The 27,808-nt window shown below is 47.3% G+C and overlaps 1 protein-coding gene across 1 annotated transcript; it reads right to left on the reverse strand.

The window, feature by feature from the left end:
* Positions 1-2,156: 2,156 nt before the first annotated feature.
* LOC118120069 (SH3 domain-binding protein 4) lies at positions 2,157-27,726 on the reverse strand. Its single transcript, XM_035174723.2, has 5 exons — positions 27,591-27,726; positions 13,370-13,581; positions 10,759-13,121; positions 3,991-4,179; positions 2,157-3,668 (listed from the first exon to the last, which is right to left on the reverse strand). Exons 2-5 carry the CDS (start codon positions 13,491-13,493, stop codon positions 3,444-3,446), a joined length of 2,901 nt encoding a protein of 966 aa, XP_035030614.1. The 5' UTR covers positions 13,494-13,581; positions 27,591-27,726; the 3' UTR covers positions 2,157-3,443.
* Positions 27,727-27,808: the final 82 nt, after the last annotated feature.

Below are 27,808 nucleotides of genomic sequence, written 5' to 3' on the forward strand. Positions count from 1 at the left end.
TGGCTTCGGGTCTTTTATCTACATGTTTTTACACATCACGTGTTGTAATCTGAGAAAACATCCAAACACAAATCTGACTTCCTGTCGGTTCAGATCGGACGTTTCTCTCAGTCTCAGATGCGTTCGGACAGAAAGTTGTGGCACAAGTCGCACAATATTTCAGACGTGCAATGAAGTCCGCACATTTTCCTGAAATGTTGAGTAATTGACTAAATTCTCTTTGTCCCAACAAGTCACTTATCAGCATCAGATGAAGGTTCCCATAGAACAAGACTTTCATCATTTAGCCACAGTATTAGGAGTTATCACAAATATAGTGAAATATGGATCCTACGTCTGATGATGTACGAGAATATGGACACAAAGTCGTAACATCGGTTTAACTCTGGAAACGGGACCTTCTGAGGAGCATCTATACAATAATTTTTATAACTTATAATACTTAATAAAACCAATTAACCCAATTTAACAATCAGTGATAAATAGAAGCTTTAATGTGAACAAACAAACGTTACTTATGTCACTTTGTTCCTCTCTCACAGGCACCAATCACATTTGATCTAATACAGATGTTTTTATGATTACAGCTTTAAATGATCCATCATGTAAATATCTCTGTGTTGGTTTAATGCTCATAAACACATAAACACAAGTTGTTATAGATTTCAACACATCCGGACTCACATGAACACAACCAGGACACAACACCTGGGTTGACCTTCGACCTCGAGTTAAGATGGCTGCCACACACGTGTTTAAGAGCTAATGAGTGGTAAACACCAGTAAACAGGAAGCACTGATAGATTATACAGGTGTTAGCATTAGCATTAGCACACACAACGTAGGGCTGTGTTGAAGGCTCCGTTAGTTTCTAGTTATTTATGATTATTTCTGCTTTTTAAAACTGTCTGTTGTTGATTCAGTGTGAAACAAAGACACAAAATGGCGTCGCTGCTCTTTTCATTTCACTAACAAGCTAACAAGGCTAAATGTGTTGGTGTGTGTTGCACCAAGCTTCAACACAAACAACACAAACTACACAAAGCACACAAACAACACAAAGCACAGGAAGCTGCTGCAGCTGCAGCTGTAGAACAACATGACACTTTGGAAACAGGTGAACTCACCTGATCTCTCAACCAGCAGGGGGTGGAGCCTGTCCGCCATTTTGTTCCTCCTGTCGGCTGCAGGTCTCCTCTCTGTCCTGAAGGAGGCGCTACAGTAAACACTGCTGTCCCAGAACTACTTTATTTTTATTTATTAAATTGTATTATTATCACTTTAATTTAATCATCACGTGTTTTACTTCTCTAAACAGCTGTTTGATTGCTAACACCTTTTATTTGAATTTATTGTTTATTGTCATATTACTGCTTTTATGTGTTCAAGTTTCCATGTGACACAGCTGATCTATATTTCTTCATTTCATTTGAACACGACCTTGTTTCCACCTCATCGCGGTCGTCTCCTCGTCACATTGCATCTTGATTGTTTCTCTTATATTTACTTTTCTTGCTTTGCTTTTAACAACTTCTGTGAAAAATCCCACAATGAATTTTAAATGTTTATTTTAAACTTATTATTAATATTTTTAGTCAAAATGTTGAAAGACTTTGAACAAATGTTCCTCCTGCTCTCTCTCCTCTCGTCTCTCCACCACCAGCACAATGCATGATGGTTTAACACTACTATTCCCAATGCATTGTGGGAAACAATGAGTGCACTATAAAGGGTATAAAATACACTACAAAATGGTGAACTTACTATATAGTGATCAGGGAGAATTGTTTTCTAAATTTAAAGCCAATGACTAACAACAGCTCCTCATTTATCAAATAAGATTTAAAATCAAAAACTTTATCATCAAGAATGTGCAGACCTTTGATCGGTCATTAATTACCCATCATGCTTGTGTTCCATAATAAATCTGTGACCGTCTGTGCAGGGACCTCTGCTGCTCAGAGACACAGTCAGACATGGACTTTAAGCAGTTTGATGCCGTACCACGTTTCCGCTGCACACACTCACAGATGATGTGTTTTCAGACCTGCTGATAAAACACAACATGACGACCTGTCGCTGCAGCTTCAGATAAGAAGAGACTGTGACTCTGTCGGGGGTTTCACAGTGAAATCATCACGGCAGCTACAACATGGTGTGTAGAAATATTTACATTTTATTTAGAGTCTTTTCCACAAAGGTTTTCAAACCACCACTGGCTGTTTGTACCACGTTCTACAGGAAGCAGCAGACAGACCTGAACCAGAAGCTTTGACAGACAGTGAAGTCACAACAGTGATCTGAACATGGAGCAGACGGCACAGAGGGGTTCAGGGACAACTGGAAATAATCATTTGAATTGATTAATCAGAAACAATATTCAGCAGATGAAGTGAAATCTCAACTCAGGGTCGACTGACTCACTTTGCCACAGATGAGGTGAAAGAGATCTGCTCAGTTACTGTGGATCTACTGAGCTAAGGACCACTTTCTTATTCTGAGACTTCCTGAGACTCTGAACCAGAGCAGACAGAAGCTCCACTGGAACCTGGACGCAGCTCTCAGGTCCAAACACCAGCGACCTAAAGACCAGATCCTCTTTCTGCAGGTTCCAGTGCACAAAGAGCTGAACTCTGTTATTGAGACAGTTCATATTAAACAGACACGTTTGTTCACAGTCTGATGTGAAACGACTCCAGCTGCTGAGGGAGAATCTGATCCGGTCATAAGTGAGAAGGTGGATCCTTGAGTTGAGATCCTTGTTTACAAAGTCAGAATTTCACTTTCATCATCACTAAATGTTTAAATGACGTTTTCAGATTCCTGGTTGTGACGATTTGAAGATTTTCTATTTCTCATGATAATTCTCACGTTGGAGAATCTGGAACCAGAGATGATTCATCATGATCAGAATCTGTGGTTGATTCATTTTCTCTAAAAGAACTGAATGGAAGTGATTTCTCAGGTGATTAAAAGGTGGATGTTTTATAAATGACCCTGACTGACAGGGATCCGACCACAGAGAGAGAACCTGAAGACGAGAAGAAGAGCTCACTTCTCTCTTTGATGTATAAATAAATAGAAGAGATTTGACACATGTGACCACGATATCTAAAAGAGTCTTTTCTGGAAAAAGAGTCTTTTCTTGGCGTTCGATCCACAGGTACAAACCGAGAGGGTTCAAAGTGTTGCTTTAAAAAATGCTGTGTCGTAATAAGAGTATAAAAATACATAGCTATGCACGACAGGAACTATTAAAAGAGTCTTTGTGAATACTGTGAGCTCCACACGGCGCCGTGTTGTGTGGCGGAGTCGTGGGTCAGTGACGTCCCCCCGGGCACGAGGAGCTGAAGGCAGCGCCGCAGGAACCTAACATCTATAACGACAGCAGTAGTGGCGTTCAAGCTGACGTGCAGCGTTTTACACTGCGAGTGACACAGAGCTCAGATGGCGCAGTCTTCCTGAGCGGCAGGGCTGAAGGCGGAGCTCCGCAGGGCGTCCAGGCAGTTGACCAGAATGAGCGTGCCCGTCAGGTGCTTCCAGCGTTTGGTGATGGGGTTCTTCATCTTGTCCAGGCCCATGTGCAGCTCCTGGATCACGTCCCTGTAGCTGTCGCCGATCTGAGCCGCCCACGTGACCAGGAAGTCGTACGCCGGCTTCCACATGGCCTGAAGATAGAGAGAGAGGTCACATGACGGACTTCAACATCAATCAATCTTAAATACAGTGAAACAGTTAAATATCTGCCGGTTCATTTTTTACAATCCTTTCAGAAGCATCTTTGATATTTGTATAATTCTTTTAATCTTATTTTAAGATGTATTCATGCCCTTTGACCTTGTTTCATTGTTTCTTAAACACACAACTCAAAGTGTAGCTTAAACATTGTATTCACACGTCTGAGGAAACTTGTGTGTCAGTGTTTTGTTTCTGTGATTTGACTTTACTTCCTCCCATTGTTTTATACATATACAAATGACTCCTCCACACCTCACTGTCCACCACCCCGTTCTTGTCCCGGTGCGGCGCCTCGTAAGCGTCCATCTGCTGACGTGAAACCTTAGCGAGCTTCTCGGCCACCTCCCTCCAGCGCCCGGCCAACTCCACGGCCGTGGTCAGGAGAACAAAGTCCATGACGAGTCGAGCAACGAGACCCTGACAGTCCATCTTCAACAGAGCCTGCGGAGAAGAGAGCAGAGGTTCAGCCTGAAGTGATGGAGGCAGGTGGAGCTTTAGATTCAGGAGACATGAGTTCAAAACCATAATATGCTCGTTAAATTCATTCAACCTGTGGTTTGATTTTATCATAAACTCACTCACTCAAACTCAGACATCTTCTCTGTGAGTGTGAATCAACAGAGTCAGAAGCTGAAGTCACACAAGTGACCAACAAACATCTCCAGGTTTCAAACATCTGACTTGATCCGCTGTGATTTTCCACCGTCTCCAATCCCTCTGCAAATCTCAGCTTTGTGCATTTTTCAGATGCTTTCTGGTGGAAACAGAAATAAGAACCTCGTGCTGATTCAACAGCAGCCGAGAGAATCACGTCACTTCTGAAGTGACGGCAGGAAAATACTCGCTGACCAAACCGAGCAGAAGACTGAGGATGATACAAGACGCAGCCAGAGCGCGACTCGACGAGACTAAAGCTGAGAGCATCACTCAGAGGCGACAGGTGAAGAACAGCAGGGGGCGTCAGAGAGCGCGTCACAATGAATACTATCTGTTGGACACGTTTGGACACGTGAACATCGTCTCCGTGCTCAGACTCTGACGTGCAGATCTAAATGAAGATACATGCTCCTCCTGTTTGTTTGGGTTCAACCAGCCTGGACAGGAGCCCGAGTTCTCCCATCAGCCCCTCTGTCTCCACCAGTTCTGCCCCGACTGACGTCTGTGGGAAAAGAAAACTCTGCAGAGACTCTGAGAGACAATCTGCAGCACGTCAGAGGGGAACATGCAAATACTAATGTGGAACATGCAAATGCAAGTGCACGGATGGATACGTGCACACACACACACAAACTCAGTCTTAACGTCTCGCCGCAGAAAAAATGTCCAACACCACAAATAGTTTTTACATTCAAAGATCCAAAGTAAACAGAGTGGTCCTTGTCGCATTAGAACAACACACACAAACACACACACACACACACACACACACACACACACACACACACACACACACACACACACACACACACACACACACACACACACACACACACACACAGAGTGAAGGTGAATTTAAATCTCTTCAGTCTCACGTGTAGGAATGTGTGGAGCTACAGGATATGAAGGGGGTGAGGATGGGGGTGAGGATGGGGGTGAGGATGGGGGGTGAGGAATGCAGATGTCATGCTCCAGCAGCCTCTCTCTCTCTGAGAGGAGACCAGAGGACCAATCAGACGCCTGCTGATGCCACATGACCTCCGTCAGTTCACTGTTACGTTTCCTCTTCGACTCCGAGGACGTTTGCTTGTATCTGCGACTGTCGGAGACAAACTCAGTGACGACGACCTGCTTCCTCACTGGATAATAACCACAGGAAGTCCGCGACACAACCCCTGACATCACTTCCTGTCTGGGTCGGACAGGATAGCTGCTGGGTAACAATGTGTTGTGTTTTTGTAGGACAGGGTGAAGTGGGACTGACAGTGTCAAACAAACATCTTGACACAAGATAAACATGAACAGGGCGTCTTCATGGTTACAACACGACCTAAATATAAACTGACGGACAACGCTACATCTCCCCATGCAAGGCATGATGGGAAAAATGTCCCCGAAAAGAAAAAGGCTCTGCACTCTCTCTTCTTGGCTCGTCTCCCTGGTTGGAAACTTTCTGGCTGCTGTAAATCTTAGTGTTGTAAAGTATTTATCGCAGAGCGTTACCGCGAGTCTGATGTTAAACTAATAATTACACCGCAGCAGACGAGGGCGGGTTCACACGACTTCGAACGCACCACAACAAACTCTGTGACGGCGAGGGATTTAAAGCTGTGCTGGGTTTTTCCAAAAGGTCAGCTGGTCTATGTGGAAGTGTGTGTGTGTGTGTGTGTGTGTGTGTGTGTGTGTGTGTGTGTGTGTGTGTGTGTGTGTGTGTGTGTAAGTGTGTGTGTGTGTGTGTGTGTGTGTGTGTGTGTGTGTGTGTGTGTGTGTGTGTGTGTGTGTGTCCTCCCCCGCTGCATAAATCATCTGCTTGTCAAAATGAGGAGAAAATTCCTGTCGACATATTTTCAGAGATAACGTGGATGTGGGAGTGAAAAAGGGTTAAATCATATCTCACACATGAACACACACGCACACACACACACACACACACACACACACACACACACACACACACACACACTGAACCCTGTGTGTGACCAGGTTTTTGATAAATGATGTTTCTTCTGTCATCCTGCTTCTATTTTTCCTCTCAGCCACAGAACTGACTCTCAATCTCCTCTTTATTATTTTTCTATCCCATCTTCATTTTCCATCCCACTTCCTGCAGCTCTCCCACTCACAGCCTCTCTTCTCCATCTCAGCCGCACTCTGGCTTCACACTTTCATCCCTTTCTCTTTTCTCTCGTGAACAACCTCAAACTGGGGATGGTGAAGCAGATTAGTTCAAATTAAACCTTATTGTGCACAATGTGAAAAATTGTCTCTCACCAAAAACAACAGCATAGATTACAAATCATCAAATAGTGTCAGAGCTCGGAGTTGATCACAGAACAGTTCATTAACAACTTATCTATTCCATTGCACTGACACAAACACTGAGAGGGAAGCAGTTCTACGTGAAGGACGACATGTCCCTAATCTGCATCTGTGGTTTCCCTATAATTTAGCTCATTGTATTAACCGCCCTCGACAGGTTTGCTTCACACGTAACATCGACCATTTGAAAGAGTTGATGCTTTCAACCAGATTCTCGTTGAGAGTTTTCTGGCTCACCCTGAAGTCACTGATGTTCCCGAGCAGATAAAACCTCTGCATAAAAACACAATCTGTCATATCAGTAGAATTAATTGATCTATCTACATAATATTAAAACCTGTTCTGACTTATTACCCCAGATATTAACTCTCTCCCATCTTAATTAACTGACTCTGAAACTAAAATATAAAGCACATTCCAAAACGAGGCCAAATCTCCGGAGAGCGATCTGTGGATTCTTCCAGAAGCCGCCGCGGCCACACCCAGCCGCTGGAGGAGGAGGAGAGGAAGTGAGGGGAAGAAAGAGGAAGGAAGTCGGGGATTGTGGGAAAAAAATGTTGTGCACAAAAATGGGAAAAGCTCGGAGCTAATGGCACAAAATGAGGCTCGGCAGAGTCGTCCTCCAGAAATAGGATGTTGTTGTTATTCCCAGACTTTATCTGCCACACTGATCTCACTGCAGTGATTCAGGAGGCTCCGACGCTGCAGTGCCGAGCGAGAGCTCTGGAACCAGAATCCCCTTTAAACACCGACAGACAAAGGTTCCACCTCTGTGATCTCAGGCCTCAGGACTTTATGGAATCTGCTCCAGCTGCTGCAGCAGCAGAGGAGGAGGAGGAGGTTTTCCCTGGAGCTTCTCTCTCCTCAGTCAAACCAGAGGAATTCACACTGAACCTACAGGAGAGTCTTTTAGACTGTGGATAAATGACACAACTATGAGCTCTGGATAGTGACCGCTAGAACGAACACAAGCAGAGTCAACCACGGTTCTGAGGTTTTCTGGAGTTTGAGAATGAAAACTGCTTTGTTTTTATTTTATAGATAAGTTTCCTCTCTTTTATTTCCGTGTTTGGTCTCCTCCACTTCGTCTGTTGTGTAACAGAGTTCACCTGTGACTCGGACACAGGTCAGGCCTGAGCACGTGTGTGTGTCTGAATCAAGGAGGATTATGGGAAGGACGTGGAGGTCGTCTGGAGGCGCCTGCAGGTCGACGCCTGGAGCTTCTGTTTCAAACTGAACAATGAAGCAGGAAACATCTGTAGACTGAGATCCAACAACACAAAGACTCACAACAAACACAACCTGGATCCTTTCATCACACACTGACAACTACAACACAAACACTCACAACAGACACATTTCTGGTGGTGTTGTGTGTGTTTGTTGTGTGTGTTCCTCTCTTGTGGTGTTGTGTGTGTTTGTTGTGTGTATTCCTCTCTGTGGTGGTGTTGTGTGTGTTTGTTGTGTATGTTTCTCTCTGGTGGTGTTGTGTGTGTTTGTTCTGTGTATTCCTCTCTGTGGTGGTGTTGTGTGTGTTTGTTGTGTGTGTTCCTCTCTCTGGTGGTGTTGTGTGTGTTTGTTCTGTGTGTTCCTCTCTGTGGTGGTGTTGTCTGTATTTGTTGTGTGTGTTTCTCTCTCTGGTGGTGTTGTGTGTGTTTGTTGTGTGTGTTTCTCTCTCTGGTGGTGTTGTGTGTATTTGTTGTGTGTGTCTCTCTCTGGTGGTGTTGTGTGTATTTGTTGTGTGTGTTCTCTCTCTGGTGGTGTTGTGTGTGTTTGTTGTGTGTGTTCCTGTCTCTGGTGGTGTTGTGTGTGTTTAAGTTTAATAAAGTTGTGTGTTTATATGATGAACATATTAAACACACTGAGCTCAGTACAGGATCTTTTTATCTGTATCTCAGCTCATTTTTATCTTATTAAACTCAAACACTGAGAAACAGTTAAGTGGAGAAACTTCTACATTTGTTCTATAAATAAACGTCACAGCTGACGGACTGGTTCTCCACCAGCGCTCAGAGCAGAGTGGATTCAGACCACGGAGCTTTTCATCTGGTTCTTTCTCCTAAAAATACTCGTCCGTCCATGTCACACCACACGAACCCTAAAGAAGCTGTGACACACAAACAGCAGATAAGGATTTAATCTGAGGCTGCACACGTTTCCACGTCCTCAGAGAGCGAACATCAGATGTCTGAACGTGGCACGAACAGAACGTTTGTATCAGCTAAACAAAGAGTCGCTGCGGCAGCTTCTCGTCTCAGCGAGCTGCAGTTTCACTGTGATCCGGACACGAGGAACATAAAAACAGACCTATACTCAGAGATGAATTGTACAGCGTGACTCCCAGGACATATTTCCAGTCACCACCTTTTATTATGTCCTTTTCCATGCTTTCTATAAATGGTTCTAACTAGTGTTTACAACCTCACGTAAATTACAGAGTTTCTGCTCCGCGATACGTCAGCTGTCGTACGTCCACGACCTCCGACCGAGACTCAGAGGGATTTTATCCTGACGGAGAAACAAAGTGAAGGAGCAGCTCAGCTCGAAGGGAAACCTCCACACTGAGAGACGGCTTGTAACACACACATGGAATAAGAACTGCAGATTAGCAGAAATCAGCCTGGTTATTAGAGGGATCGAGTTTGATTGAAGTTTTAATTTGGAATTTTAGTGTTGTGAAGTAAAAGTATAACTGATGAGAAATGAGGTGTTTTCAACCAAATTTGGTGAATCTATGTATTTTTTTGAGAATCACCTGTAAAGACTTGATTAATGTCATTTTCTCCCTTTTACGTGTTAACATATCATCTCAATCTGACATCACAGACTTCGTACTCAGATTCTGTTTAATGTCCAGTTCGGACCATTCAGAAGTTTGTGTTCACGCCATAAACTGTAAATAACGACGTGTCTCCACTTCCTCCCACTATCCAGACAAGAAACATGTCTCAGATATGAACGCTGCCATCTTGTGCCAATGACGTCATTTGGAGTAAGAGTCTGTGCTGTAGTGATGGCGGAGTCATGGTTACAATACACGCTCTCAACCAATCAGGAGTCAGTCTCCGCTGTCAATCAAATAACTTATTAAAACGAAATTAATCTGATTCAAACCAAACTGATCAGAAACACTTGAACAAACATCAGTGAGATAAGAACGAGCTGAAATGACAGAAACCATCTTTAACAAACATTTATTTAATGTCTACTTTTTAGTTTGGTACATGTCCCATCTGCTAACATGGAGGAGGCGGGGTTTATGAGCTATACTGCAGCCAGCCACCAGGGGGCGAGATGATTTGGCTTCATGTGTGGGAGCTGTCACGTCCATCTGTGCATCAGTTAAGAATCAGTATCAGAAGATACAATTTTATTGTTAACGTCTCCTTGTTTCTCTTTATTAAGGATTGATGATGTGTTCACTGTGAGTCCGGACATGACAGTGACTTGATGATGTGTTCACTGTCAGTCCGGACATGACAGTGACTTGATGATGTGTTCACTGTCAGTCCGGACATGACAAACACCTGTGGCTCTGTTCACATGTATAAACACTGGTGCTCCTCAGCTCTAGAACGACTTTAAATTATCAATATAATTCATTAAGCTGCTTCACTGCTGCCTTTGATTCATGTGCACATAAAGTCAGAGAGTTCTCAGAGCAGCAGTCAGCTGGATTTATAAGATCAGCCCAGAGTAAACAAACTGCACACTAACTCTGGAGCCCAAACAACAGAGGACAAAGTATTGTGCTGCCCTCCGCTGCTCCTCACGTCCCGATTCGAGCTCCATGCCTACACAGCAGTTATCGACTGCACTCCCTGCAGAATCATCCACTGGACCTCAGCCTAAAGACCAAAGCCCAGAGCAGCTGTGAGCAGATAACAAGGGAGGATCTCCTACCAGGAGGAAACACAAGGAAACACGTGGCCATTTCAATGAACCTGAAGGTCAAAGAAGGAACAGTTTTCCAACTATTTGCATTTTCACAAACCAGTGGCTCGCTCACTGCAGCAGGGGAAGGACGGCACGGCCGAGACTTACCGTCAGGAGTTCTTTCTGGAAGGACTTCCTCTCTTTGCACTCTGTGTTGTTGCAGTCCTCCTTCAGCTTCTCCAGCACCGATGCCACTCGCTCAGGTTCGCTGTCCAGCTCCGCACGGCAGAAGTGTGTCAGCGGCAGGTTGACATATCCAAGGGCGTCCGCGAACGCTCGCCAGTTGCCGATATTCTCCATGAGTATCGTTCTCACAGAGGCGTAGATGTACGTGAGGAACTTGCAGGGCTTCAGTGTTTGCTCCAGGAGTATTGCGGTGGTGAGATCTGGCCCACTGAAGTAAATGGGTTTCACTTTGCCAACCACTAACACGTTCTTTGCGTGGACGAATCCTGTTCGGCCCTGATAATATCCAATGTACCATTCTTTTGTCCACAGCTGACCCTTCAGCTTGATCTTCTCTTCACTCAACAGAGCCACAAAGTCTCCTTTCTTGTACTCCAGCAGGTACTGGTTCTTTGTTTGTCGGATCACAGTTTTGATTAATTTTCCAAACTTCAGGTTGTTTATTCTCCTGTCCTGGAAAACCGGGTATTTGGTGGCAACAGCAAGAGGAGACAAAACTATCTTGCCGACTTCCTTCTTCTTCAGGAAGCGCCGCTGCACTGATGTCTTTGGACCTGCTTTGGGTGGCGGAGTCGGTGTCTGGACACAAAACTGACCCAGGATACAATCTTGGTCGTCTTTGACCTGGATTCTTAAGGTAAAATCAGAGATGTCTTCACTGTTGCGTGAAGCGATGATATAGACGAGCCTGCTGACTTTGCCCAGTTTGACCTGGAAGCCCCGGACCACTCTGGCCTGATCACTGGCCTTTACCTCGTAGTTGGCCATGTTGGAGTAAACGCCAACACGGAGGTCCTGCGGTCTGGACAAGACAAACTGGTGTTTACCCCAGAGCTGCAGCGCTACGGGCGGAGCAGACTGCGCCGGCTTGCCGGCGTCACTCACCAACAGAGACTTTGGGGCACAATCATGGCCAAACATAGCTACGACTGTTTTGAAGGACGGGTGAATATGTTTGGGGCCGTACACTCCTAAGGTGATCTTCTTAACCACATGCTCCCAAACCGTGGAGTCAGGAGATAAAGACTGGGACTGAGCCACAACGCACACGTACATGCTCGGCTCCAGGTTATCGAGACACACCTGAACTGTGTCCCCGTACATGTAGGCCTGAGGGATGGCAGAGTAAGGTCCCTCTTTACAATCGCTCCTGACACACAAGACTTCTGTCGTCTCCCTGCTCTCCATCTTCACCACGACGGAAACTTTCATCTCCAGGGTGACGGTGGTTTTGGTCTCCATGTTGCTGAGTTTGATCTCCACCACAGGGCTGACGGTGGTGCAGCGGTCATTGTTCAGCTCCAGCGGCGGGTCGAGCAGAGCTTTGATTGAGATCTGCTGAGTGTCCCCAGGGGCCACGTGGCCCTCGGGGATGTGGATGCTGATGTTGGTGTCTGGAAGCTGGACGGCGCCTCCTGAGCTGTCCAGGCGACAGACGATGTTGGTTTCCACCGGTTGCGTTTGGCCCCAGCCTGGGCTCTGACCCAGTGAGTCCAAGTCATGGCAGGACCTGGCCAGCTTGCGGTGGCTGAGCCACGCTGTCCTGAAATCCTCCCGGCTCTGGAACTGCTCCGGCGCTGGTGCTTTCAGGCCTCCGAAGAAACCCCCAGAGACCGGAGGGGAGTCGGACTGAGCCTGCAGGATGGACAGCTCAGACAGACTGTAGGACCGCTTGCTTCGAAAGAACGGGTTGTCCCTGCGCAACGTTTGCCCCGAGCCCCCAGTGGGACTGAGTGGGTTGGAGTTAAATACGCCACTGCCAAAACCAATGATGTCGGCAGTGCTGCTGGTGGAGTTGGGCACTGATGGAGCGAGCGAGTCAAACAGAAGAAGGTCCACTGATTTCTCATTACTGTTCTGATCCAGTGAGGTCTGAGGACCTCCGTTCAGGAAAGGGTTCGTAGAGGTATGAGTTGCTGCAAAAGGATTTCCATTTTGGAAGGTGGTTGGTTTCAGGATCACCCCCGACCACTCTCCCAGCAGGTCCAGTTCTTTGGCCGCCTCCTCGTTAAAATCTCCCACAGTGTCAATCATCCCACTGTCGCTGAAGGACGAGTCTCTGTAGTTGATGGGTTCCACGTAAGCAGCAGGGATGTAGCCCATCTCCGTGTTGTTGTGGGCGTACCACCACTCTGCTCCCGACGAGTCCAGGACGTAGAGGCGGTCGCCTTTAGAGAACTTCAGGGTGGTGAAGCTGGATGGGCAGTAGTCCTTTATGGCAACAACTTCCCTGGCGGCCCCGAAGGAGGCAGTCGCGTCCAGTCGTAAGGCACTGGGAGAAGGCACTGGGGAAAGAAGAATAATGTCAGGTAAGCATCTTTCACAGGTGCTGCTCTGAACTGTAGAGTCACAGGAGTCAGATCCAGCGTTAACTGCTCCACTGAACGTTTTAATGACAGTGTTTCTTTCCTCTAATACGTTATGAAGCTTTTTGTGAATTCTGATTCAAAGATGTTCACCAGTGAGAAAACATTAACGTGTTTTCAACCTGACTCTGTTTCTGTTTGATGAATTTTCTGTTTCAGCCTCTGACCTTTGACGTCGGTGAGCGTAGCTTCCGAGACGCCATCGCTGAGGTCGACGAGCGTCCCCTCGGACTTGCAGCGTGGGAGGGAAGTGTTGTTGATGGCGGTGGCTCTGATTCGATGGGCGGCCATGTTGGGACCCGTCACTGTGCACCAGACGACTCTGATAGGTTTCCTTTAACTGAAGAGCAGGTCGAACGTCAACGACCTCCCATGATCTCTGAAACACAGAGGACATAAATATACAAGTAAAGAAAATGTAGTCGTTTTATCTCTTGTTATTCATTATTTAAAATGCACAGAGTGAAACTCGTGACGTTGATCTTCCGCTTTAATTCCAAATGTTTTTCAGTTTGTTGCTCAGAAGCTTTTAAACATATCAAATGAAACAAATCAATAAAAAACTGAGCAGAACAAAGTGGACGAACAGAAATAAACTGTGAGTGATTCAAGAAACTTTCATCCTCAGATCAGAAAATCAAACAGAAACAGAATAATAAATGATTTTAGTTTCTCAGTGTAACTTATAAACTCAGATGTTCCCTGATGTCAGTTTATTTATTTACAGCAGTTTAATACATGATCATTAACTCAATCATGAAACCGCAGTTTGTTTCCTTATTTACAGAAAGTGAAGCCGTTTTTAAAGTTACTCTTTCCTGTCGTCTCCATAGAAATATATAGATATGAGATCATCACCATCCAAAAAGTGAGAAGTATCAAGATGTTAATTTAAGGTCATATCACCCACACCTACCGTCAACCAATCAGGTGAGGGGAAATATAGTCACTATCTCGAGGTAAGTGACTGAACAATAACCAGAACGTTATGATGTCACAGTGAGGTTGACCTTTGACCTTTTGGATACAAAACAACATAATTTATCTAATAAGAAACTGAAGTCACAGATCTCTGGTTTTTGTGAGGCCACAGTGACCTTTGACCTTTGACCACCAAAATCTACTCAGTTCCTCCTGAGTCCAAGTGAACGTTTGGCCTGCGAGGAGCTGACGGAGGAACAACCTGAGGACACTTCTCCTTGGGCCTTGTTTGTCGTCGCCGCGGTGACATGAAGCGAACAGATGTGGGTCAGTGGAACGTTTGAGAAACATCAGGCTTTTAGCTTGAATCCATAATTCATAGAGCGTCAGTTCAGGGACGATGTTTTACTGCCGACACACCTGCTCCGATGAGAACATGATTTATATCTTTGTTTTCTTTCATATGTGATTTTATAATGTTTTGATTTCTGCCTGATTCTCACTGGTTGAGAGCTGATGTTCTTCTGCATCGAGGTTTGTTTCCAGCCACAAAACAAGAAGTGTGTGTGTGAAGCTTCTGTCTCCGGTTGACATTTAGGACTAAAGAGGAATTATTCCACCGTTACTGTTCAGTGCAGCTGAATTATTATTTCAGTGTGAGAAACCTGCAGGGTCAGCGACTACTGTAAACGACTGTCCATAAACCTCACACGCACAGACAGACACACACACACACAGACACACACAGAGACACACACACACACACTCACACGCACGCACGCACGCACGCACACACACACACACACACACACACACACACACACACACACACACACACACACACACACACACACACACACACACTCACACACACACACACACATACACACACACACACACACACACACTCACACACACACACACACTCACACACACAGACTCTAATGACTGATATGAACTCAGTAAATGTTTCATCAGCTGTTATTCACTTTATAGTTAACTTTTTTAATGTCTGTGAAAACTGTTATTACTGTTTCATCAGCGTTAATATCAGAACTAAAACACTCAGGGAACAAATATCCTTATTATCATGTTATTATATATCATATCTCAAACTCATGTGTAGTCATGTATTTGTGTATCTTTGCTTTTCATATTGAAGAACATTGAGTCTGTGCTTGTCATGAATAAACTTGACTAAAGTCTTGTTAGTTTCTTACGTTGACCAGCAGCAGTCTGATCAAGTCACAGAACTATTTGTGCAACTTGGTGAATTCAGTTTTCAACAACTTTGATCTAAAATGATTAGTTTCACATCCAATAATTCAGGCCTGTTGGACCCTGAAGAACTCTGCTGCTAATTCCACCCTCATGTGAACCGACTGAAACCTCGACTGGCCCACGTCTGGATCTCATCTCTCTAACGCAGAGGGAGGTGGGGGGGGGAGGTCAGACGTGAGCGCTGGGTGGTCTTCAGCAGCAGCCTGACCACCCTGTTTCACTCCCACCACAGAACAATCGAGGGTGTGGACGACAACAAGACAACACTGCCACATGTTGCCTGGAGATGAGGAGAAGCCGTGACGAGCTCTGATGACGCCGCTGCAGTTTAACCAATCAGCTGCGAGCACACGCTTCAGCAACGTGTTGCGTGAAGTCACATGAAACTTTATTCCACACGTGTCATCAGGAAATGTCGGTACTTTCCTCAGAAACACAGCAACACCAGTAAACGGCTGATTCATGTCAGGGTTTAATATTTTCCTGTACTTAGGTTCCACCAGTTCAGGTGTTTTCAGTTATTTAGTATCTCTCCTGTTTCATGTTTCACCTCCGTGTTCTGTTTGTGTTTTATTTTGAGTCTCTGTTGCTTGTGTGTTCTTTCTTCACTTCTGTCTGTGATTGTCTGCACCAGTCCTCATGTGTTACCTGTGTCTAATTGCCCCTGCCGTTCCTGTGTGTCGGTATTTAGCCTCGGTTCTTCCTTTGTCCTTGTCGGATCGTCGCATGTCTCTGGTCGATGTGTTCTCGTATACCCGTCCTAATCTCCTGTCGATCTCCTGCACTTCTGTATCCCGTGTCTCCTGAGCCTCTGCACCTCTGCACCCCGTGTAAGCTTCTGTATTTTCTCCTTTGTGCTCCCAGTTTGGTTTGTTAAAGATTCGTTTTGATTAAAATTATACCTTTGTAAGTTTAAACTCTGCGTCTGGGTCCAACTGCCCCCACACCGGGACAGAACGATCCGACCAAAGATATGGACCCAGCAGAGATTAGTTTTTCACGAACAAGTTTATTATTTGATTGTCTGGTGGACAAGCTGGGTCATCGGGCACCCAGCACCAAGCAGAGACCCTGGAGGAGATCTCTGTTGTGGAGGTATGGCTGAGAGACCGCCCTTGGTGAGCCATTTCGTCCCGCCTCGTGGAGGTGAGGGACAGACTTCAAGAATTCCTCAACCCTCAGTCCCATCCTCAAACCCGTACGTGAAGCCGCCTGCTCGGGAGGACCCCGCAGCCTCCAGCTTTGTGGGTGGCAGAGGTCGGAGCAGCAACCCCGCCTCTTGGCCTGTTCAAGGCACCACCTCCAGCCCCATCCACAAACCCATACGTGGGAAGCCGCCTGGCGTTGGAGGACCCGCAGCCTTAGGAGAAAGTCTCTGCTGGGGGTGGCAGACGTCGGAGAGGGGGCGCCCACAACAGGAACCCCTCACCTCCAGTCCTGGCTGAGCCACAGCTTTCCCCTGTCCTGGCTGAGCCACAGCCTTCCCCTGTCCTGGCTGGGCCGCAGCCTTCCCCTGTCCTGGCTGAGCCACAGCCTTCCCCCGTCCTGGCTGGGCCGCAGCCTTCCCCCGTCCTGGCTGGGCCGCAGTTCCCTCCTGTTCCGCGCCGGAGGGTCCCGGCTGACGTCACTCCTGTTCCGACGCCGGGTCTCGCGGCCTCTTCCAGTTCCTGTCTCGCAGGTCCCGCTGACGCCACCCTGTTCGCGTCGGGATCTCGCAGCGCCTCTTCCAGTTCCGTCCGCCGGAGGGTCCCGGCTGACGCCACTGCTGTTCCGACGCCGGGATCCTCGCAGCGTCTCCTTCAGTTCTGTCCCGCCGGAGGTTCTGACGCCACTCCTGTTCCGACGTCGGGGTCCCGCAGTGTCTCTTCCAGTTCTGTCCCGCGCGAGGGTCGCTGACGTCACTCCTGTTCCGACATCGGGATCTCGCAGAGTATACCAGTTCCTGTTCCGCGCCGAGGGTCCCGCCGACGCCACTCCTGTTCCGCGCCGGGATCTCTGCGCGTCTCCTTCAGTTCGTCCGCGAGGGTCGACTGACGCCACCCTGTTCCGACGGGATCTCGCAGCATCTCTTCCAGTTCCTGTCCCGCGCGAGGGTCCCGACTGACGCCACTCCTGTTCCGACGTCAGGGATCTAGCCTCCTCCAGTTCCTGTTCCGCGCCGGAGAATCCGGCTGATGTCACTCCTGTCCGACGTCAGGATCTCGCAGCGCCTCCTCCAGTCCCTGTCCCGCGCCGAGAATCCCGGCTGACGTACTCCTGTTCCGACGTCAGGATCCTCGCAGCTCTCTTCCAGTTCGTCCCGCCGAATCCCGGCTGACGCCACTCCTGTTCCGACGCCAGGATCCTCGCAGCGCCTCTTCCAGTTCCTGTCCCGCCGGAGAATCCCGGCTGACGCCCTCCTGTTCCGGCGTTGGGGTCCCGGCAGCAACCACGCCAGTCCCAGTTCCTGTTCTCGCTGACGGTCCAGGCAGACGCCACTCCTGTTCGGCGCCGGGGTCCCGGCAGCTGCGACTCTGGTTCCTGCCCCACGTCCAGGCTGAGGTCTGCGCCTTCATGTTTGGGACAGCTGCAGAGCGCGGTCACCGCCTGAGGCCTTCGCCGGGACCGCCCCGGTCGCCCACCTGAGCCCTTGTTCTCTGTTCCTGAGCGCCACGGTGCCGTCCGCCCGAGTCCCTGTACTCTGTTCCTGATCGCCAAGGTGCCGTCCTCCTGAGCCCCTGTACTCTGTCCTGAGCGGCCAAGGTGCCGTCCTCCTGAGCCCTGTACTCTGTTCCTGAGCGCCACGGTGCCGCCGCCAGTCTCTGTACTCTGTTCCTGATCGCCACGGTGCCGTCCTTCTGAGCCCCTGTACTCTGTTCCTGAGCGGCCAAGGTGCCGTCCTCCTGAGCCCCTGTACTTGTTCCTGATCGCCACGGTGCCGTCCCCTGAACCCTTCTCTGTTCCTGGCGGCCACGGGCCCGCCCATCCCTGTACTCTGTTCCTGATCGCCAAGGTGCCGTCCTCCTGAGCCCTGTACTCTGTCCCTGAGCGGCCAGGTGCCGTCCTCCTGAGCCCCTGTACTCTGTTCCTGATCGGCCAAGGTGCCGTCCTCCTGAGCCCTGTACTCTGTTCCTGATCGGCCACGGTGCCGCCCCTGAACCCTTCTCTGTTCCTGAGCAGCCACGTGCCGCCCGGAATCTTGTTCTCCTGATCGCCACCGCGCCCCCGAGCCCGTGCTCTGTCAGAATCCCTCCTCCGATCCCCTCCTCCCTGCCGTAAGCCATTTTGGGCCTTCTAGAATCGGCCCTTGAGGGGGTACTGTCAGGGTTTAATATTTTCCTGTACTTAGTTCACCAGTTCCAAAGGTTTTCAGTTATTTAGTATCTCCTCCTGTTTCATGTTTCACCTCCGTGTTCTGTTTCGTTTTATTTTGTAGTCTCTGTTGCTTGTGTGTTCTTTCTTCACTTCCTGTCTGTGATTGTCTGCACCAGTCCTCATGTGTTACACCTGTGTCTAATTGCCCTGCCGTTCCTGTGTGTCGGTATTTAAGCCTCGGTTCTTCCCTTTGTCCTTGTCGGATCGTCGCCGATGTCTCTGGTCGTATGTGTTCTCTGTATACCGTCCTAATCTCCTGTCGATCTCCTGCACTTCTGTATCCCGTGTCTCCTAGCCTCTGCACCTCTGCACCCCGTGTAAGCTTCCTGTATTTTCTCCCTTTGTGCTCCCAGTTTGGTTTGTTAAAGTTCGTTTTGATTAAAATTATACCTTTGTAAGTTTAAACTCTGTCTGGTCCAACTGCCCCACACCGTGACAATTCAGGGTGGACTGGTTCTGTTGAGTGATGAGGGAACAGAAATAACTTCACTGTCGTTTCTGTGGAATTAGATTATAAAGAGTTTTAAAGGACACAGGATGTTTGTATCAGTGCTTGTGGAGACCTTAAAAGAACGAGTCTCCTTTAAGACAGAGTTTGTTTGTTTACGTCCTGATCCTCGTCTCCACCCGCTCCCTCTGTTCTCCTTCATTCACCCTCAGCTTCCTTCAGGATGTGGACCATTGTTCTGAGCCACAGTTCACCTGTAGCTCAGGTGTGTTTCCATGATGAGGCTTCAGTCTCAGAGTCATGAGTTGTGTTTGTGGGTTTTAATAATTGGTGTGTTTGTGTGTTGCCAGCTTCTCTCACACGTTGAAACATCAGGGAACATAAGGTATAACAGTGAGAAGTTAAACCTTCTGTCTGTTTCAGTCTGGTTTGATCACAGGTGTTTGGCTCCAGCCTCTTCCTGAAGAACGTCCACTCCACAGGGGACGATAAAAGAGACAGTTCATGAAGCTCTTCCTCTCAGGTCAGGGGGCGAAGTGATTAAATATATTTTTAAAGACTGTTCTCCCACACTGTGGAAATCGGCTCACGGTGCCTTGGCACGGTCAACGCATCGCTGCCGCCGCTGCCGCCCGCTGACAACGACCACCGCACAGTCCAGACAGGAAATGAGAGCAGAGGCTGGCGAAGGGCAGACGTGATTATAATTCAATATTCATAACTTTGGTTTGTGGGAGTCAGATCAGTGTGAAGGAGCAACAGAGCCGCTCCTCCTCGTCTGCAGGACGGAGCCAGAGGCCGGCAGAGATTGAACAGGTCTGACAGCAGATCGACTCTGGAGGAGGCCAACACAAAATACGAGCAGATTATCTCGTCCCCGGCCACAGAGCAGCCGCTGCTCCAGGTTTATTGGTGGATCTGGAGCTTGTTCAGTATTTGGGGTAAATAACTCAGGGTTTTATTGCTTTTCTCTGACTGTAAAGATTTGTTTGATGTGTTTGGTGGTTTCACATCAGATGGCAAACAGCAGCAGGAACAATTAGTCAGGATTTGGACCATTTACAGGTTTGATCATGGAAATATGAAGGAAAATCTGAACAATCTCCTTTTCATCACTTTAAATTCAGGAGCTTCACATTCGTATCATCTTCTCATTTAAATATTAAACTGACTTCAGTCTCGTCACATTTTCACAAAACTCAACCCTAGAATTTAAAATTATGATCTGGAGGTTTGAGCCTTTTCTGCACAGTTATTCGGTTATTATTTGATTAATTGATCGACAGATTTAGATTTGATTTTCATAATCAATTCATGAGTAATTCAGCGAATCTTCACTTGAAAAGGTGAAAAAGTTTCGGTCTCCTGCTTCTCAGATGAGGTGAATTTCTGTTTTTCTTCACACACGTCATTGATAGACACATTTTGGGGTTTGGAACATTATTAATATTAATATTGTATAAATATTAATCAGACAGACATAGGCCTCAATCTGGCCTGTAAGAAGCTGGGATAAACATCTTTCTATCTCCAAGCAATCAGTCATCTGATCAAGAAAATAATCAAAGATACAACAGACGTTTTTGTCACAGCTGTAAAAAGGTCGTTGTGTTAATGTGACAGTTTATAATCTGTTCAGAGGAAAAGACGACTCGCAGCATTAATGAGGCCTGAGCAGTAAAACGGGACCAAGGTCAAAGACATGAAGACGTTAACCCGCAGCAATAAAAGTCCTGAGGCGGCTCGGTGCCGCTCGGCGTGGCCCGGCGCTCCGCTGGGCGTGGCCCGCTGCTCCGCTCTGAGTTTTGGGACGACCCCTCCTGAGCAGGAAGTGGCTGAGGAGGAAATGCCTTTGTGATGAGAGGCAGTCAGATCTGAGCGAACTCTCCCCGCCTGCCACATTTCCTTCAACGCATTGTTCTCATCTGCTCGCTCATGGTCCAGAAGGACGTTCCAGACTCGACACCACGAAAGATACTGAGGTGTTTTTAGGCCTTTTTCCTGATAACGACAGTGGAGACAGAGAGGAAACTAACGGAGCGCAGACCAGCGGAGTGGTGCTCACCCGAAACACTCCGACAGCAGGCCCAACAATATGTCACATTTTATGTACAGACGCCACCTCCTCACAGGAAGTGATAAAACTTAGAGAATAAAATTAAAACTGGCTTAAGTGAGTCTGACGTCCGCTGTAAATAAAGATGGACGCCATGACAGCTCAAGAAAGTGAAGCCATAACACGTGACGGACGTGAAACTGGAAGAAAACAAATCATTGTTCATGTCTGATAATGATTCAGTTCAAGATGGCAGCGTTCGTATCCAGGATGTTTTGGATTCATTTCTGGATAGAGGGAGGAAGTGGAGTCTTTGCCAATAACACACTAGATGACAAACCTCCAAAAATATTTTGTAAAACTCTTAATATTGATCCAAACTGCCGTGACAGCAACACCTGAGTTTCGATGCTGATACTACAGGAGGTTTACTAAATCTACAGCTGGAGTTCTGTTAACAACATAAACACAACAAAGAAACAGGTTTAAAGTATAAACACACTGTGCACATGTGTTTAAAGCTGAGACAACAACACAATAAAGACACACATACTATTCTACAACCACACAAACTGTCAATCATGACATCAGAGGAAGACGTCAACCAAACTAACGTTCTGTTATTTTCCTAAAATTATTTTATTCTCTAAAAAGAAGCAGATAAAAACCACCCTTCTAAATTTACTGTGAAGTTTCAGAGTTGAGATATTTCGGTGTTTTGCGAACCCACTGACCTGAAGTCAGACTCCTCCCCCTCGCTCAGAGCAGCGTTCTGAGAACCGAGCGGCTGTGGAGCGGCGGCTGAACGAGCGGCGGCCCTTGAACTGGCTCGTCAGATAATGAGAGCAGCGCGGAGCCGTGTGCTCAGGCAGCAGCGGAACGAGAGATGAACACAAACAGTCTCATACTGAGTCAACAGTGCTGCGGCCTCGAGTGAAACAAAGCTGCAGTATCTGAGGTCCTGCAGGAGGCGGAGCCACGCAGCACAGGGACTGAGCTTCTGTCGCTTCTTCTTCTGACGTTTCTACTTTCTGAAGCTGCGATAAATCACAAACACAGCAGACGTTCACTACTCTGGAGTTTTCACTCGAGTCGTACGCTGCTGCTCACCGGGCCAGTTGTCCAGAGTTTGTGTAGAACACTGTGATGTCACAGTGAAGTTGACCTTTGACCAGTTCGTCACCAGTTCGTTGCTGTGGAGTACTGTAGTACTGTGGAGTACTGTGGTACTGTGGTACTGTGGAGTACTGTAGTACTGTGGAGTACTGTAGTCCTGTGGAGTGCTGTAGTACTGTGGTACTGTGGTACTGTGGACTGTGGAGTGCTGTAGTACTGTGGTACTGTGGTACTGTGGAGTACTGTAGTACTGTGGAGTACTGTAGTCCTGTGGAGTGCTGTATACTGTGGTACTGTGGTACTGTGGAGTGCTGTAGTACTGTGGAGTGCTGTAGTACTGTGGAGTACTGTAGTACTGTGGAGTGCTGTAGTACTGTGGTACTGTGGAGTACTGTAGTACTGTGGAGTGCTGTAGTACTGTGGTACTGTGGTACTGTGGAGTACTGTAGTACTGTGGAGTGCTGTAGTACTGTGGTACTGTGGTACTGTGGAGTACTGTAGTACTGTGGAGTGCTGTGAGTACTGTGGTACTGTAGTACTGTGGAGTACTGTAGTACTGTGGAGTGCTGTAGTACTGTGGAGTGCTGTGGAGTACTGTAGTACTGTAGTACTGTGGTACTGTGGAGTACTGTAGTACTTTGGAGTACTGTGGAGTACTATAGTACTGTTGTACTGTGATACTGTAGTACTGTGGAGTACTGTAGTACTGTGGAGTGCTGTGGAGTACTGTAGTACTGTAGTACTGTGGTACTGTGGAGTACTGTAGTACTTTGGAGTACTGTGTAGTACTGTTGTACTGTTGTACTGTGATACTGTAGTACTGTAGTACTGTAGTACTGTGGAGTACTGCTCCTGAAGGTGCTGCTGCTAGTGATACGTCATGATGTAACCATGGCAACCAAATGAAGCTCCTCATTCATTTCCTCCATTCAAACACAAAGACTACTACCCCCCCAATCGACATAACGCCCAAGTCAGACACCGTCTACAAACCAATCAGAGTCAAGTATAGGTAGACTCCGCCCACGTAGGTGATGACGACAGGATGTACGTTTGTCAGACGAACTTCTTTAGTCTCTAAATTACAAAGTGAAACCAGAACTAACAGATCAAAGGAAACAACAAACACATGAAGCTTCAGATCAGAAAACACATTCATAACTTCAGGTGTCATAACTTCTGGTCTTTGTGAGGCTCAGTGTGTTAAAAACTAACACACTGCTGCTCAGGGGGAAAGTGTGAGTGTGAAAACACTCGTCAGTCACTGGGTACATATTTACTAATGTTTACGCTGCAGTTTCTACAGTTGCAGGCTCCGGTTTAGTCGGTTGGTTCTGTGCAGCCTCCATTCAGCCCTTTACTCCACAATATAAACACCAAGGTGGAATGGCTGCAGGGATAAAGTGAGGAGGAATGTGAGGAATGCTGAGCTCCAAATGAAATCATGCATTATTCAGGCCAAGGGGGAGAAAGAAAAACTCAAAACGTATCAGACTTAGACGACAAAGAGAAGGTCAGAGGTCACGTTCAAGTGTCACTCCGAGCTTTTATCAGGGAATTTATTGGACTGGTTCAGTTGTTACCAGTCATGTCACGAAGCTGAAAACAATGACTTTACACAAACACACACACACACACACACACACACACACACACACACACACACACACACACACACACACACACACACACACACACACACACACACACACACACACACACACACTGATTCTTACATTGACCTCTGTTGATTAAAAGGAGATTCAGACGATGCTGCAGTAAATCACACTCAGACCTTGTGGTTGAAATGAAAACATATTGACTTAATTGACTTAATATTGACTTCAGGAGCCACATCCTGGGGAGGACTCCGTCTATGTCTGACGTGGACAGACTACAAGACCAAACTGAAATGAGACGTCTGAAGGATCCATCGGGTGAACCCTTCTCGCCCGAACAGATCCCAGGATCCATTGCACTTCAGTGACAAAGCGTTTAGAGGTAACGGCGCCGGCAGGAAGCGAGACGTCTGATGCTTGAGAATCAGGCTTCGACTCAACTGCAAAGCTGAAGTCCACAAAGGAACAAGGGGCATTCAAACTTTCCTGGCGTCTCAACTCTGTTGTTAGCCCGACCACCTGATTTCAGCTGTGCCTTCGCCTCCGATGACACAGTTAGTGTGGAGCCTCACAGCTAACGGGCTAAACCTGCTGCTAGTTATGATAATGTGGTTTAACCCTGACGTGGACGTAAACATTGGATATTACACTAACGAATAGAAAGTGTGTGTGTGTGTGTGAACACTCCAGCTGATGCCATGCATGACGGAGGGTGGGGGGGTTGTTAGGATGACTCACTCCTGATATAAACACGACTTCAGTCCCTGACAAGTAAAGCTGACGGGGTGGCCCTGTGCTCGGGGGCACCAGCTGGCAATCACAGCCGTGCCCTCGCTGTCGCACGTCGTGTTGTAATCAGCTGGAACTGAGCTTCAGCGACACCAGGAGACGCACGTTCACCCCTGGAGGGGGGGGGGGCTTATCTGGAATCACATGCCTTCATTCAAACAATGAAGCTCATTCAGAACCACAGACCTGGGCCCTGGACCCGGAGCGACGCAGCACAGACCGACACTACGTCCACAGACTGACTCACACGCCAAGGTGGAATTCTGGGTAATTTCTCACAGTCCAGCAGGTACGACTACAGCAGCTTAATAAGAAGTAAATATGATTTGAGTCTTTATGAAGTAAGATAATAATGGACACATCTTCACTGTTGCAAATTTTTTACGTCATTTATTAATTATTTCTTTTATTATTAAGATGAAAACGTAGATCATGATAATTCAATACAGAACAATGGTCAAAACTGTGAATACAAGACAGAATATTGTTTTTAACTGGTGTGATTTTCCTCTGAATGAGTCAGAGCAGCATCGCAGCAGGCTGCCGTCAGATGTGGACTGAACCACTTAACGTGGTGTGTGTGGAGAGCAGCAGGTCAGATCAGAGAAGAGAAGAGGAAGAGGAAGAGGAAGAGGAAGAGGAGGAGGAAGTCAGGACGTCTCAGCACGTTTACAACTTCTCTGTCCACGAATACTGAAGGTTCATCAGTTTCTGGTTCAATCTCGGATAATAACGACACTTTAGATCATTTCAACGCGACCAGCTAGTTCTCCTGAGGTGGGAAGTCATGTGGTCTCAGACGTGGAACGCATACTGTTACATAACAAACAGAATGAAACTAACTTGTTTAACATTTACTCAACGTTTGCCTCAGGTTTTCCTGAAGTCAAGTGTAAACCTTGCAAACAGCACTTTGTACATTCAGCTCCACAACTGGGCCTCGTCAGGGAATTAGAATATGACGCCGTGCTCAGTGAAGCATCGTGATGGACGACGGCCGCAGGGGAGAATGTTTATCTAGCTTTATTAAGCTAAACCGCTAATAATCATTCTTAGAATTAGCAAAGAAGCAAAGAGAACATTTGTCTGTAACTAGTCTGTGCACGTCACTGTCTTATCAAAGATAGTTTGTGAGAGAGGAAGCTCCACTCTGTATAAACACTCTACGACCACAAACAGTGTTTCTGCAGCAACAACAAATCATCAGAGTGAAACGTCTTTCTCTTAATGTCGTGAACCACGAAGCTCGACTCCTCACCATGACGACCGGCATCAGTTAACGGTTTTACACTCCGAGATGAATGTTGCGTCAGAACTATTCAAACCGGCAGCACGGCCAAATAAGTCACAGCTGCAAACAGCCAACAAGGAGAAACAGAACCACGTACAGGCGCACATGTTCAACGACAGACCTGAGGTGGAGTCACACAACGGAGCAGAAAGATGTGTGACTGAGTAATAAGCTTGTTTCCTACTCAAGTATTATATTCATATATAATATTATTATAAAGCTGACTCCAGATCCAGGGATCACATCCTTTGGACGACTCGTCTGTTTGCAGAGGCCGAACCGTGAAACCTCGCTCTGGTCTACAGATTGTATTTATTTACGTTACCATAGTAGATAACGTCATCGTTAGCGAATGTCATCGCTAGCTACTTTTAGCCGCTGCACTTGATGCAGCTTGGTCGTCCACTCAGCTAGCTCGTTAGCGTGGTCAGAAGGATCCACTGGTCCAATGCAGCCTCTGAATGAGGAAACAGCTGATGCTACTTCATATTGTTTATAGACCGTCTTCAAATACTCTGATGTAGTTTTATCTTTGTATTTTGAAGGTCTGTATTTAGGCCGTTGCATAGCACACATAGTTTTTACATCCTGCAGCTGGCTCCTGAAAACTGACTCTAAAAGCAGCCTGAAGTCTTTTAACCCTTTATTATAAACTGTATAAGATCAGACACACGTTTCCTGATCTGCTGACAGAAGAACAATGAGATGAAATACAACATGAATCAAGACCCTGCAGATAAAACACAAACAAACTGAGTTTACTGTTAAAATGATTTAAAATGCTGCTGATGTTTGAATGTAGATTTATTCAAGTTAATTAAAGAAACAGGTCGACACAGTTCAGAGGAAACTTCCAGATGTTCTTCTTCCTCCTTCGACCAGTTGATGATGATTTACTCTGATGTTAATGTTTAATGTGCTGTTGTCATGGTAACCACCGGGACCCCCCCCCCACCGAGAGGAGCCGGAGACACTGACCGACCAGAGGAGCCTCTGCTGCGGCTGCACGGCCCCGAAGCTCCGGTCACTTCTCAACTTCAACCGGGTCAGAAAAACAACCCGAGACAACCCGGACCAGACCCGAGACAACCCGGGACACCCGACCAGACCCGGGACAACCCGACCAGACCCGAGGCAACCCGGGACAACCCGGACCAGACCCGAGACAACCAGAGGCAACCCGACCAGACCCGAGACAACCCGGGACAACCCGGACCAGACCCGAGACAACCAGAGGCAGCACGACCAGACCCGAGACAACCCGGACAGACCAGGAACAACCCGGACCAGAAGGCAACCCGGGACAACCAGAGACAACCAGAGGCAACCCGGGACAACCCGTGCTGTCGACTAACCGTGTGTGTGTGTGTGTGTGTGTGTGTGTGTGTGTGTGTGTGTGTGTGTGTGTGTGTGTGTGTGTGTGTGTGTGTGTGTGTGTGTGTGTGTGTGTGTGTGTGTGTGTGTGAAAAGTTCTCCCTCTCTGGAGGATGGGCAGCGGGAGCTCGGATCTTACCTGACCGACTAACACTCTTCTTTAGTCCCATGGAGGAAGCGACAGCCGCCGCTGAGCAGAGCGAGCAGTTCCCGTCGAGCTCCGGGAGAGAGAGTGAATCCAGCGAGTCTCCTGGAGGAGAGAAGCCGAGAGGAGGCTGATGTCACCGGGAACAGGGAGGAGCCTCCCGGGACCCGGCTCCATGAGGACGTGACATCACTGCTCCGCCACACACGTTC

Source organism: Hippoglossus stenolepis, chromosome 13, assembly GCF_022539355.2.
Source record: "Hippoglossus stenolepis isolate QCI-W04-F060 chromosome 13, HSTE1.2, whole genome shotgun sequence".
NCBI classification, from domain to species: Eukaryota; Metazoa; Chordata; class Actinopteri; order Pleuronectiformes; family Pleuronectidae; genus Hippoglossus; species Hippoglossus stenolepis.

Excerpts from the sequence above, each read along its gene's own strand:
- LOC118120069 (XM_035174723.2), bottom strand. The coding sequence starts at position 13,493 with ATGGCCGCCCATCGAATCAGAGCCACCGCCATCAACAACACTTCCCTC. Across the intron at positions 13,122-13,369 it reads TACGCTCACCGACGTCAAAG|TGCCTTCTCCCAGTGCCTTA; the intron begins GTCAGAGGCTGA and ends TTCTTTCCCCAG. Across the intron at positions 3,669-3,990 it reads ACGGGGTGGTGGACAGTGAG|GCCATGTGGAAGCCGGCGTA; the intron begins GTGTGGAGGAGT and ends CTCTATCTTCAG.